This window comes from Notechis scutatus, unplaced genomic scaffold (assembly GCF_049901735.1).
Source record: "Notechis scutatus isolate UNSWTSFEM ecotype Mainland unplaced genomic scaffold, rNotScu1.2 NSCUSCF111, whole genome shotgun sequence".
NCBI lineage: Eukaryota > Metazoa > Chordata > Lepidosauria > Squamata > Elapidae > Notechis > Notechis scutatus.
In genome coordinates this window covers 1-13,899 of record NW_028263139.1, presented here as the reverse complement: position 1 = coordinate 13,899, position 13,899 = coordinate 1, and the positions used below count along the sequence as shown (strand labels likewise).

At 43.9% G+C, this 13,899-nt stretch overlaps 1 protein-coding gene across 1 annotated transcript; it reads left to right on the top strand.

Annotated features, from left to right (window-relative positions):
• Nucleotides 1–5,484: 5,484 nt before the first annotated feature.
• LOC148128604 (vomeronasal type-2 receptor 26-like) lies at nt 5,485–13,409 on the top strand (the record flags this gene model as incomplete). The annotated part of the gene is made up of 3 exons (XM_087948747.1): nt 5,485–6,077; nt 11,783–11,909; nt 12,768–13,409. Coding segments are annotated over exons 1-3 (925 nt in total), but the record flags the coding sequence as incomplete, so codon positions are not given.
• Between the last annotated feature and the right edge of the window lie 490 nt (nt 13,410–13,899).

Here is a 13,899-nt window from a genome sequence, read left to right as displayed (position 1 = left end):
TGATGTCACCAAATGCATATTGCATCATTCATCTTCCTGGGTTCCTGATCGCTACAAACCACCTGTCGTGCGAAGACGCTACCTCATCCCTGATGACATCCATCGCAAGACTACAGCTCCCATTCGAGCTCGCTATCTTGGGTATCCTGCCTTCATCGCTGACAACTCCATCTCTAAGCAGTCTGCATCTCATGCTGTTCCAAGATTTGGCTATCATCGCACTCCTCGAAGTATACAATCATCTTCTACAAATGAACATCAACCTCAAACTTACACCTGGACTATCCTTGATTTTCAAGGAAAAATTTTAAATACCACCACTAACTATACTCGATGGCCATGGTTTCCTCAGCTTTTCATGGATTTTGCTGAAATGGGGACAGGAGTAGAAAAATTTGCAGACAAAAAACTACAAGCTGATAAATGGGACAAGCAAGGCTCCTGTTCTCCAGCACCTGCTGACAACTTTAGATTATATTTTTGTCCTGCTCATAGTACTGGTACTTCTCGTTCTGCCTGCGGTGGGGTAGTTGACAGATATTGTAAAAATGGAGTTGTGTATCCACAGGTCATATCTGGTGGGAAGCACCTACCAAAAATGGCTATATTCATATTACCCGTGCTCAAGCACATCTTCCCTGCTCTCAATGGCCTTGTTGTGGACAGAGAATAAATCCACTCAGAATCACTTTTACTGCACAAGGAAAGACACTTGCAAAAAAACAATGGATGGTTGGGTTCACTTGGGGAGGACGTCAGTGGGATGGTCAAGGAGATGAAGGAAATATTTTTACAATTCGTCTTTCTATATCCATGTCTCATTATGATGTTGGTCCCAATCCTAATTTGAAATCAACCTTTCTACAAAAACACAATATTCAGGTGAATCCATTAGTACAGTTGGTCAATTCTTCTTACACATTGTTAGCAACTACACTTAATGATTCATCCAAAACTGATCAATGTTGGCTTTGCTTATCTGATTTGCCACCATTCTATGATGCAGTAGCTTCCAATGAACCTATAAAAAACTCCACCAGTGACACACAATGCAGATGGAACACTTCCTCCATTACTATCACTGACATAATAGGTTGGGGATGTTGCCTAGGAAACATACCTGCTAATTATTCCCAATATTGTCAGAATGTTTCATCAGGGTATCACTGTAATGTATATCTACCAAAAGAAAGATCAAACCTTAACATTGGAGGCTATGGTCCTCTATACACTACCTCCAATGGCAATATCACTGCTCGCCTCAAAGGACAATTCTTCGTCCCAGGTAATAATTCTATATGGGCTTGCTCCACAGGAACAACTGCATGTGTTCATGGTGATGTTCTTATTGCTCAGGGATCTTTTTGTATTCAGGTAAAATTAATTCCAAAGATCACATTTTATCCAGGTTCAGAACTTATCAATGAACTTGAACCTCCACAATTTCCCCTTCATCAGAAAAAAGAAGTCATTACAGCTGTAACACTATCTGTATTATTAGGTCTTGGGGCAGCAGGTGCAGCCACAGGTGTAGCAGCTCTAGCTGTTGGTCATCAACAGTTAGCAACCCTAAGTTTACAAATAGATGAAGATCTCAAATGCATAGAGACTTCAATTACTGCTCTTCAAAATTCTCTCTCATCTCTAGCTGAAGTGACTCTTCAGAACAGAAGAGGTCTAGATTTGTTATTTTTAAACAAAGGGGGATTATGTGTAGCAATAAAAGAAGAATGTTGTTTTTATGCAGATCATTCAGGAATTGTTAAAGATTCTATGGCTGAATTGCGAAAACGATTGAAGGATAGAGAGAATGAAAGACAACAAAGTCAGTCATGGTATCAAGGCATGTTTAATTTTTCTCCTTGGTTAACAACACTATTGTCAGCCTTAATAGGTCCTCTTGTGCTATTGCTTCTTGCATGTACTATTGGTCCATGTGTAATAGGATGTTTACTTACATTTCTGAGGGATCGTTTGAATACACTTGACAATGAAGTTAACAATACTCAAAAAACAGTTAGCTTTCTCACATCTGTAATTGAATCAAAAGACCTTGTCAAAAAACCTTTGCTGGAATGGTACTCTGACCAAGAGTCAGAGGAAGAAATAGACACTAATAACTCCTTTTCTCCCAAAGAAGTTTTGTTAACTATGCCAAGTCATGATTTGGGGGATGAGGACTTTTCCTCGTATGAGTTGGTTCTGCAAGGCATCAACAAACCGAAGGGTTTGTTGCCACCTTATGGGACTACTCGGGAGGAGAAAGGACTCTACCTAGAATCATGAGCACAAAAAATAAAGAAAAGGAGGAATTGTGGCTATTCTGTCTCAGTATTTTTCCATAAGACAAATCCTGCTCAGCACGTATACCTCTCAGAGCAAAGTTCACCAAGCTGACAGGAAAAGAACTGACAGGAAGAAGCTGAAGTTGATAAGATTAACACAGAGGTCTGTGTCAGATAAAAGATGTGTATTCGGTAAAACATGTTTATCAGTCAGAAAGTTAGTTACTTGTATCACGTAGCCTGGTCTCAAAGATAAAGTTTGTAACTTCTTTGTCTTCCTGCTATCCCCCTGCACCCCCTTCTTTGATTCAGCACAATAAAAGAGGACAGCGTAGAGCAAGCTGGCAGCCTGAACAATCCATCTGTCTCAGGCTCAACTGGGACAATTCCATCTGCCCCAGGCGATGCGCTGCCTCACCTAAAGAAATCTTCGTCTTGTGTTCTTTTTCTTTTCGCTTTTGCAATCACTTTTAAACTCACCCTGGATAGGGTCCTGCTTTTGCCAAACTTCGCCCTTGCGAGGGCTTCTCTGTATCTCACTCTTGTGAGGGTCCCGTTCTGAGAGGAATTCAGCAATCAACCAGAAGATCGAAACAACAGACCGGTCGCTCAACGCGACATGCATTTGCACGTAAAAGAGTTCCGAATTTCCCAGATATTTGTAGAGGCATCACAAAGTGAATCCCTGAGTCCTGATAGGAGATGCCGCATAGCAGGCTGTGAACTCACTGGTGGGATTCAATTTTTTTTACTACTGGTTCTGTGGGCATGGCTTGAATTTGTGGGCGTGGCTTGGTGGTCACGTGACCAGATGGGCGTGGCTTGGTAGCCATGTGACTGAGTGGGCTTGGTCAGGTGGCCATGTGACTGGCAAACCAAATACAATTGGTCCTCACTTAATGGCCGGATACTTAGCAAGTGTTCTAATTTATGACTGATCTCCCCAGAGCTACTTGTCCTGTTTTTGGAGTTTTGACAACCATAAACACAAACACACAAACACACATGCACACACACACACACACACACAGACACACACACACAGAGCTTTCTAACCCTGCTATTCTTTGATTCTGTAAGGCTCTCCTGCTGGAGCAGGGGGTTGGACTAGATGACCTCCGAAATTCGTTGCATGCCAGCCCTAGATTGTTGTGTTGCTTCAAAGAGTCTTCTGAAGCCAGGGTTTGTGTGCTTCTTTCCTCTCCTTTTTTTCTCTCTCCCTCCCTCCCTCCTTCCATGTATCCATCTATCCATCCATATATCTCATTCACTTTCTCCATTCTCCCTCTCTTTCTTTCTCTCTTTCTCTCCCTCTTTCTTTCTTGCTCTTTCTTTCTTTCCTCTCTTGCCCCCCACCGCTCTCTCTCTCTCTCTCTCTCTCTCTCTCTCACACACACACACAGACACACAGACAAAGAGAGTAGGGAAGAGAGAGGGGAAGATAGGGACCCAGCCTCTTCGCTATCCCCCACCGTCCCCCTTACCTTCTCAGGCCAGGCGAGGGAGGGGAGGGTGAGGGGCAGGGCCAGCTGCTTCAGGCAAGGTGAAGAGGCGTCGACCAAGCACGGGAGAGTAGAAGCCTGGGAATGGCGGCTCTCGGCTCAGCTGGCCTGAGGGGCTCCTGCAGGCATATCGCGACAAGGGGGGGCGAGAAGACCCGGGACAACCGTGCACCCACCTGCTGGGTGGCCGGGCTGGGCTGGAGGAGGCACATCCACCGGGAGAAGGAAGAAAACGTGATCCGGGAGGGCGGGCAGGCAGGCAGATGTCCCAGGGCTGCTGCACATGTGCACTACATTAGTAGCACACGCAGTGCTGCACACACAGTGCGCATGTGCAACAGCCCTGGGACATCTGCCCGATCTGCACCACAGCCACCACGTGGTAGGGAAAGCTAGGAGAGCGACTGGGACAAGTGGGCGACCCAGTTCGGGGGTGTGGCCAACCAGGGGTGACCACCGGTTCACCTGAGCCGGCGAGAACCGATTGAATACCACCTCTGCGTGAGCTGCAGTTTGAGTGGCCCCTTGTCCTCAGTGCCCCAGTCTCAGCTCAGGTGCTCTTTCTTTGTATCGGCCCCCTGAAACGGCTCTGGGAACTCCGTTGCAGCTCTCGGAGGTTAATTCCCTTTGGACTCTTGGCAGGGTTATTCGATAAAAATATCTCGTTGCTCTAAAAACTGCTCAAATAAACATTCTTGGGAAGAGCAGCCCCATCTTGTTGGATTTCCAGATCTTTGAGACCTTGTTTGAGTTCACTAAGTGCACTAACTCATCCCCCATCCTTAAAAGCCCTTCTCTGCAGAAGCCACGGGGGCTGAGTACCAATGAGTAGTTGTGTGTTCATTTTCCCCACAACAACAACCCTGTGAGTTGAGTTGGGCTGAGAGACTGGACCCAAATCCCCCACCCTGCTTCATGACCAAGGCGGTACTTGAACTCACGTCTTCTTGCTTTCTACTTCGGGGGCTTAACCAGTAGAGCAAACTGGCTCCCTTACATACTTATCAAGCTTGGCACAATCCTTCATCCAGTGCATCATTAATGTTCATGTATGAGATACTATAATTTATCAAATCCTAAAACCCAGATAGTTTTCTATTGCTTTTTAGTCATACAGTTGTTTCTAGGAGGAAATCATAAATATTTTTCTGTAAATTTGGTAATGTTTAAATAACATAAAAGTATATTTGCCTTAGAATTGTTATAAATCTTGTATAATAGCGATTTATCAACCCTATTATATTAATGACAACATAGAAAAATTGATGACTTAACGACAAAATGTTTTATCTTCCCACTTTCATGACAAAGATTAAAAAAACTAAAGATTATTTGAGTACCATTTTTAAATCAGTTTTTATCCACTTAATTATCATACCATCCACCCCTCACTTAACTGGGTTTCTGATCACATCACAAAATTGTTTATTACTCTTTCCTGAGATCGAGTTATATCAGCAGTATTTCCATAATGTATTTGGGAAATGAAATAATATGTGAGGATGACTTGCATAGAGCACATAAGTTATATCCCCCCCCTTTCCCACAATCCATTTAGAAAGGGCAGTGATAGGAGGGAATGACTTTTGGGGGGTGGAGGAGAGTTTCTGCCTGGGGAAGAAGCAGATAAGAGGAGGAAACCTACAGATGCATAAAAAAAGGGTCGGTGGGAGATTTGTACTTTCTCACTCCCCAAATCCTGTCAGTGCAGCATTACAGCAAAGTGGGCCTAGCTCAGGTTTCCTGTCTGGGCTTCCTGGGAGAGGATTACCCTGACAATTTTCTTCTTGACAAATCCGTGTTTCTGATAAGCAACCTGTTGCTTTCAGGGAGTTCATAAATCTCCTTTTTTCTGTTGTTCAACTATATTTTGTCAAAATCTATATTGTCAAAATATGATCGACAAATTTTTGTGAACTTTTTCCCTTCACTTGTAAGATAGTGGTAACACCCATTTTCCTTATGAAGCATGTCTGTAAATTAGACAACTACAGAAGAAAGATTAAATATTGAAAAAGCGACTGGGATAAGAAACAAAGTTTTCTGCTTTTAAAATTGCTGCATGTTCCCATTCTAGTTCCATCCTTTCCTGGAGAAGAATGAGTTTGTCAATATTTCAAACCAGGAACTCTACATGGACCCAAATGGAGAGGTAGCAGCAGATCTGGGCATTGGGGGCTTCTTCGTTCTTCCCAGGGGTGATCCCAGGAGAGAGACTCTGGCGTATTTTGAAAGACAGAGACTTTCTATCAGAAAAAATGTTCTTTCATGGCTAAAGTTGCTCAACAAGGTAGGAGAAAGTTTGGTGTCTTCTCTCCATTTTCTAAAGCCTGAGGTCCCATTTCAAGAGGGCTGATGCTATTCCCCAAAGGTGGTTGACCTTCACCGAGAATTGAATCTCGGCAGTAGAAACCGGATTTTTTCCCTTAGGCTAATTGGGAGGCATCGGTATTGTTCCATTTTGTGGGCCCCGTACAATTAAGTAGCTTAATTTGTGGGCGTGGCTTGGTGGTCACGTGACCAGATGGGCATGGCCATGTGGCCATGTGACTGGCAAACCAAATACAATTGATCCTCGCTTAATGGACAGTTGCTTAGCAAGTGTTCTAATTTATGACCGATCTCCCCAGAGCTCCTTGACCTGGTTTTGGAGTTTTGACAACCATAAACACAAACACAAACACACACACGCACACAGCCTTCTCATCCTGCTATTCTTTGATTCTGTAAGGATCTCCTGCTGGAGCAGTGGGTTGGACTAGATGACCTCCGAGATCCCTTGCAGGCCAGCCCTAGATTTTTGTGTTGCTTCAAAGAGTCTTCTGAAGCCAGGGTTTGTGTCCTTCTTTCCTCTCCTTTCTTTTCTATCTCCCTCCCTCCCTCCTTCCATGTATTTATCTATCCATCCATATATCTCATTCACTTTCTCCTCCCTCCATCTCTTCCTTTCTTTTTCTTTCTTTGTCCCTTCCTTCCATCTCTCCCTTTCTTTGTCTATCCCTTTCCTTCCTTTTGCTTCCTTTCTCTCTTTTCTTTCTCTTTCTCTCTTCTTTCTTCTCTCTCTCTTCCTCTTCTCTCATTCCCTCTATTTCACTCTTTCCCTCTCTTTTTCTCTCTTTCCCCCTCTCTGTATATATATCTCTCTCTTTCTCTAACTCCTGCCCTCCACTCTGTGTTTGTGTGTGTGTGTGTGTGTAAAAGAGAGGCATGGGTAAGTCTGACCAGGTCTGGTCTCTTTAAGAACCTCCCCAACTATGAACCGGCCCTTTCAGGGGACACTTTTCCCCAAGCAGGACGAAGCTTCTCTCCCAATGGGACCAAAAGGACCTTCCCCCAATCATGATTCAAATTCATCTGAATTCAGGCCCTGGTCAACAGAATTCCCTTTTTTCTTTGCTATTTTGGGCGCAAGGAGCAAACAAACCTGAAGCTCTTAGTGACACATTCCCCAGCCCCTGTGGGATTCTCACCAGTTTGAAGGAGATACTGAACCATAGGTGGTTCACAAAATGGAGCAGTGCGAGAAGGTAAGGGTGACGGTGGGGGATAGAGAAGAGGCCGGGTGCCTATCTTCCCCTCTCTCTCCCTCACTCTGTGTGTGTGTGTGTGTGTATCTGTGAATGTGTGTGTGTGTGTCTCCCTGAAAGCCTCGGCATGGCCAAGCCAGCAAGCTCTCCTTGGCGCTCTTGGCTACTTCTTTCATTTCTTCTTTTTTGAATCCAGACTGGCTGAACAACGATTGCCAGACTGCGGTGGAAGCGTCCATTCGGGTGACCCTCCTCCTCGTCCTCCTCCTCTTCCTCCTCCTCTTGCACCCAGCAGCTGTGGATGGATCAGGAGGGTGCAGTTGTGTGGGGAGACGCTCGCTCCTCAAGTGAACAGCCACCCACCCTATATCAGGTTTTGCTGAGCTTTGGCATTTGCTTGAGGAGCATCTCCCCGTACGCATGCACCCTCCCGTCCCTGCCACAACGTCCGGTTATGAGAGGAGGAGGAGGAGGAGGAGGAGGAGGAGGAAGAGGAGGAGGACACACACACACAGAGTGGGAGAGAGAGTCGAGAAGATAGGGACCCGGCCGCTTCGCTATCCCCCACCGTCACCCTCACCTTCTTAGGCCAGGTGAGAGAGGTGATGGTGAGGGGCAGGGCCATCCGCTTCATAAAGGTGAAGAGGGGCGACCAAGCAGAGGCGAGTAGAAACTTGGGAACGGCGGCTCCTGAGGGGCTTTGAGGTCGGACGGCCTGGAGCGGCCGAGATCCGATTGAGCTTTGCACCACAGGTTCACCTGATCGACCACTTCTTTGGTGTTGGCTTTACGGAGCCGTGGATTGAGGCCTGAGCTCACATGCAACAGCAGTGCCTTTAACTGCGCTCGCTTGTATGTGTCCAAATAATCCGGCGAAGAAACCGGAGGAGTCACTCAGGTAGACCTGCCCCCTCCGCAGTCCCCCTTCTGCACAAAAAGGCCGTTCCCTGACCTAAGAAGGCAAGGAGCTGCGGCTCGACTCGCCCAATTCCTAGGACTACCCCAATGGTCCCAATTCTTCTAGGAGAGGGCAGCTCCACCTGGCAATACCCCTTTACCTTGGTGCTCTGACTTCCCGTGGCCCGCCTCCAGCCTGAACACCAGGTCGGACCACTAGAAGGCCACTTCCCTGCTTCTCAATGGTGCTCCTGTACCATCCACTGCAGGACCCTCCAACTCCTTCCCCAAATTCTCCCTCAACTTCAAAATGACAATGCCTGTTGCCTATATGGGTGCAACCGGGTGGGTGTGGCAGGGCCAACCAGGGGTGATTATTCTGGGTCCAACAAAGGGGCTGCATGTGGGAGAGGGAAGGGATGGTAGGCAAATGGGCCATGCTCTCTGGTCTCCCTCCCCCACACCTCTGCCTCACCGCCGGCAGGGTCCAGCAGCTGCATGAATCCCAGCTAATCCCATGTGGAGAGGCTCATGTTCTCCTGCTGCTGGGAAAGCAAGAGAGTCTTTCCCGGCACAGCGAAAAGTTTGCAACTTCCTCTCCAATAGGGAAACGGGTGGCTCTGGGCGGCAGATTAGTAGCCTGCTTGAATCCTGTTTCTCTCTGCCGCCCTGAGCTGTGCCAGGAAAGACTCTCTTGCTCTCCCAGCAGTAGGAGAACATGAGCCTCTTGCAGTACAGCAAAATGTAGCTCTGGTCCCCACCAGTCTGCATCTCGCCCCCGCCTGGATTCACCGCAGCTGCTGGGCCTTATCTGCTGGGGGTTAGGTTGGCGGGTGGCAGCAGCAAAAGTCAAGTGGGGTGGGGGGTAAAGGTGATTGGTAGTGGCAGGTGGGCGTCTGGGCCCCAGAGCTGGCAGAGCCTCACTCACCCAGGGACATCAGGCAGGGCCACAGCAGAAGGCATGTAGCAAAGAACTGACTGGGCATTGGACTTCCGGTTTGAAGGCCTTCGGCGACAGGCAGAAATCCACGATCGTGCGCGATTTCTGTCTGGGCTTGCCGCTGGAGCGCCCTGAGCCGGCTGGTTTCGGGGCTAAGCCACCCCGTAGAGGTGGTGAAGAGGGGGGAGACTGCCAGCAGGGTTCAGGAGAGCTACATCTCTCCTCCCCAGCTGGCCATTCCTCCCTTTCCCGAAGGCGGTTGCAGCGGTGGTCAGAGAAGGCCACCACAAAGAAGAACTTCGACCGGAAAAGAATGTGCAGGAGGAAGATAAGAAGTGAAAGTTTTGGCTGACCGGGTTAAATTGTAAAAGCGACAACCAAGATACCCTCGAATTTCAACTTACAAAAAACAACATCACTCCCAAAGAAGAGTCGGAAGCAGCAAAGGAAAGTGAAAAGGGAAAGGTTTGGCTTTTTTTTTTCTTCTCTCTCCTTCCCTATACTGACAACTAAGAGACTTAAATAAGAAATTGGAAAAATCCGCTTTGACATCAATAGGCAATTAAGCTGAAAATAAAACAAAATGCCAAAGGGATAATAAAGATTTCTGGACATTAAAATTTTTCTTTTTCATAAGCAGGAAGGGAGAGAAAAGAATAAGGGCAGGATCTGGAAGAGGGAGGAGACTGCCTGGAATTAAAAAGAATCTACAGTAAAACTTCAACAAGACTTCTAAAAGATACATTTTAACTGAAACTTTGCAACTAAATAGTAACCCCAGGAAGAGAAAGTGAAAAAAAAAAAGAGCAAAAAAGAAACAACTTGCGTGTATTTGGATTATTTGGTGATCTTTGGATTCTTGGTTATTATATTTGAATGACTAAAATCAATCGGGTGGTTGTTTAAACATTTATACAATGGCACCACTTCTGGATGAATTGAAAATGGAACTTAAAAAGTACAAAGAAGATGCACAAGAAGGGAAGGGTTCTTTTGGCTTCATTTTTCAATTCTTAGAAATGGAGATTTGGAACTATGAGAAACAACAAGAAACAACTGCAAAACAAGAAGACTGGGACAAAGAAGAAGCCATCTTTAATGAACAAGCAATTTTATGTGGGGAAGAAAAAGGAAAGGGGGAAAAGAGAATGGAGAATTTAAGACTTAAAAAACAACCAAAGAAAAGAAAAATAATTCAAAAAATAAGTATAATATTGGAAAGCAACAGAAAAGGGGAATACAGAAGAGAGAAATAGAGGTAGAGAGACAAGGAGGTAAAAAGGGGAGAGAGAAGAAGAGAGGGAAGAAGGAAAGGATAAGAAGTTACAAAGGACAAGAAAAAGTTATAGAGAAACAGGACCTACTTAGAGATCATGGGTGAAAATCTAACTGAAAAAGGGATTCTGTAAAGGTACATAAGATTGTATTGTTATATTAGTAATAGAAATAACTTTAGAAAATTGGAAACAATGTATGATTAAAATGAGGGATAAAATAGTTAGTGTAATTTAGTGAAATATTTGTGAATAAAATAAGTGAAATAAAATAAATGAGAAAATTGAATTAGGAAGGAACGGGAACATTTTAATTAGTTAATGTTTTATAAAATATAAGTGAGGGGGGGAATTAATTATGGAAAGCTTATAATTGTTCCCATAGAAGTATGATATTTAATTGAAAAGTAATGTTAAAGAAGTTAAGATTTTAATGAATATTAATATTAATGATAGAATTGAATTGGAATGGAATGTGTTGTTTTAATTATATATATTTATAATTTTTTTCTTTTTTTAAGAATACAGTGTGTATTTTAAGAATGTACCAAGCAGAATCCAAATGGAAGTTATGTATTATATTGAATGTTACAACTTTAGGGAAAAGATATAAAGGCGTCATACTCCAATCAGTAACTACAGTAGAAATTTTGTTTAAGGAGAAAAAACAATAGATAATTGAAACAGGACAGACAAAAAATATAAATACAATGATATGAATTGAGATGAGATAATTACAATAAAATTGAGAAAATTGAAAGAGGGGAGAAGCCATTCAGAAAATGTAAAATAGTGATAAGATATGGAATAGAATATAAAAATTAGCATGAACCTGAATTTGTGTCTGTACGAAGAATGTAACCCGGGATTACACTACTTTCAAAAAAGATGTTTTATTTGTATTTTTTTTCTCTTTGTGAAAACTCAAATAAAAAAAGAACTGACTGGGCATGGAGGGGAGGGGCATGCGGAGAGGGGCGGGGCCAGTTAGTGGTGCGATTTGCCGGTTCTCCGAACTGCGCAGAATCATAACAACCGGTTATATAGAACTGGACAGAACCAGTACAATCCCACCACTGGTTCCATCTCTCCAGACTTTTCTATTTAATAAAGTCCTTTTTTTTTTTTTTTTTTGGCAATGTGAGATGCTAAAAGCAAAAGAGAGGAACTAAAGGAAAAATCTTCCATAAGTTATATCTCTAAACATTTGGAAATAGTGAGAGATTTTGTATTTACTTAAGTGAAGACCAGAGGCTAATATCTAATATCTTGTCTAATATCCATTTTTACCTCCATTTTCCATGGACGGAGAGTCCTAACACATTTCCTTTGGCAATCTTGTTTTTTTCCTGCTCAGTCCTTTCCTCAATCTGAATGTGTGGAAAGTTGTCATCCTGGATTTGTCAAGAGGGCTCGAGAAGGAGAGCCAGTTTGTTGCTACGAGTGTGTTCCTTGTCCAGAGGGGACCTTCTCCATTCAGAAAGGTGGGTGACACCAAAGGAAAATGGGAGGCCTGGTGGAACTGGATCCATCCAGAGCATTGTCATGAAAGTGTGAATTAAAACACACTTTTAAGCTTAATTGATTTCTGGTTTATTTCTGAAATGCCTCATTTCTTATCTAAACAGAAGAACAAATAGACTGTGAAGGAAGGGCTGGATAGAGAGAGGTGGCTGTGGCAGATTGGACAAGCTTTACTACTGCCAGAGAAAATATTTCTTCTTTTTAGGTTGGATGTGTCCTTCTTTCCACATTTACTTCTCTAGGAACACCTGAGTTCCTTGAAACACAAGGAATTGTTTTAGGTCCACCTCCTGAAAGGAGGATTGCAATGCAGTCTACATGGGTTCCCTTTGAGGAACACTGAAAAGGTGTTACTGATGTACGATATACACAATATGGTGGCATGGATAGTTATGCTTGTATGTGTCTGCACCCATATCACCACTGCTCCAATGGCCATTCCAAATTACTTGCAACAGTCACTTGATCTGCCAGCCAGTTCTGAGGCAAGTATGACAAGAATTGCCATCTTGCAGGTAAGTTTCTCTAGAAAGATTAATTGATTCATTATTTTCCTTTAGTAATGGAGGTTCCTATCAATATTCTGAACATTACAAAGGAAATCTTTCAAGTCCAAAGCTTCCCTCAATTTCATAGCCTATCCAAAATATATTGTAGCTATCTTTTTTTTTAAAGTGATACACTTATTTTTTGACTCTGGAGATATTAAGAAATCCATCCCAGAAAATGCTCCTGAAAATCACTTGTTCCCAAAGAATGTACAATATATTTTGAAATGCAAAGGACAAAGAAATATGGGGTTGTTGTTTTTTTCTCAGATACAGAAAAATGCACCAAATGTCCAGATGACAAATTCCCAAATAAAGGAAGAGTCCAATGTATCCCCAAAGTGATAACCTTCCTGTCTTATGAAGAACTTCTGGGCATCATCCTTGTTTCTTTTGCCCTATTCTTGTTCCTAACCACAGGCCTTGTTTTAATCATCTTCATCAAATACGGAGAAACTCCCCTTGTCAAAGCCAACAACCGGGACCTCTCCTACATCCTCTTGGTCTCCCTCCTGCTTTGCTTCTTGTCTTCTTCTCTCTTCATTGGTCAACCAAGGAAAGCCACCTGCCTTCTCCGACAAACGGTCTTCAGCATCATCTTCTCAGTTGCCGTTTCTTCTCTCTTGGCCAAAACCATCATGGTGGTGCTGGCTTTCCTGGCCACAAAACCAGGAAACCGAGCAAACAAATGGTTGGGGAAGAGCTTGGCCAACTCCATCATCCTGTCTTCTTCTGGTGTCCAAGTTATCATCTGCTCCATCTGGCTGGGAGTTTCTCCCCCCTTCCCTGACTCTGACCTCCACTCCCAGCCTGGAGAGATCATCCTGCAATGCAACCAAGGGGCCGTTGTCATGTTCTACGTCACCCTCAGCTACATGGGCTTCCTGGCTGCCGTCTGCTTCACGGTGTTAGGTATAACATTGATACCAAATATGGTTTGGGTGAATAAATATATAAAACTTAGATATCATGGTTTAAGTGCTTATCACTTTAAGCACAATGTTGCAGGCAATTAGCCGATTAAGGGTGCGGTTAGAAGTTACAATATAAGGAAGCATTAGAAGCTGGAAAGCTTACTGCGACTAACTGTGACTTACTGTGACTACTGTGACTACCTGTGCTTTACTGTGACTTACTGTGACTAACTGCGAATACTGTTTGTGACTGTGCCTGTTACTGAGATGATCCTGTCTACTACTGTTTGCTGATTTATTGCTGAATTCAACTGTTCTACTGTTTGAGCGTATTGCTGAATATCCAGCGTTTGTTCCTCTGGAGAGAGGCACCGGAGGAGGAGAAGATATCTTTATCGGCTGATAAAGATATTGTAAGAGACTCTTAACTTGGACTATACTAGTGAGTCTTACTGGATGGAAATATAGTGAATGACATAATGGACTGA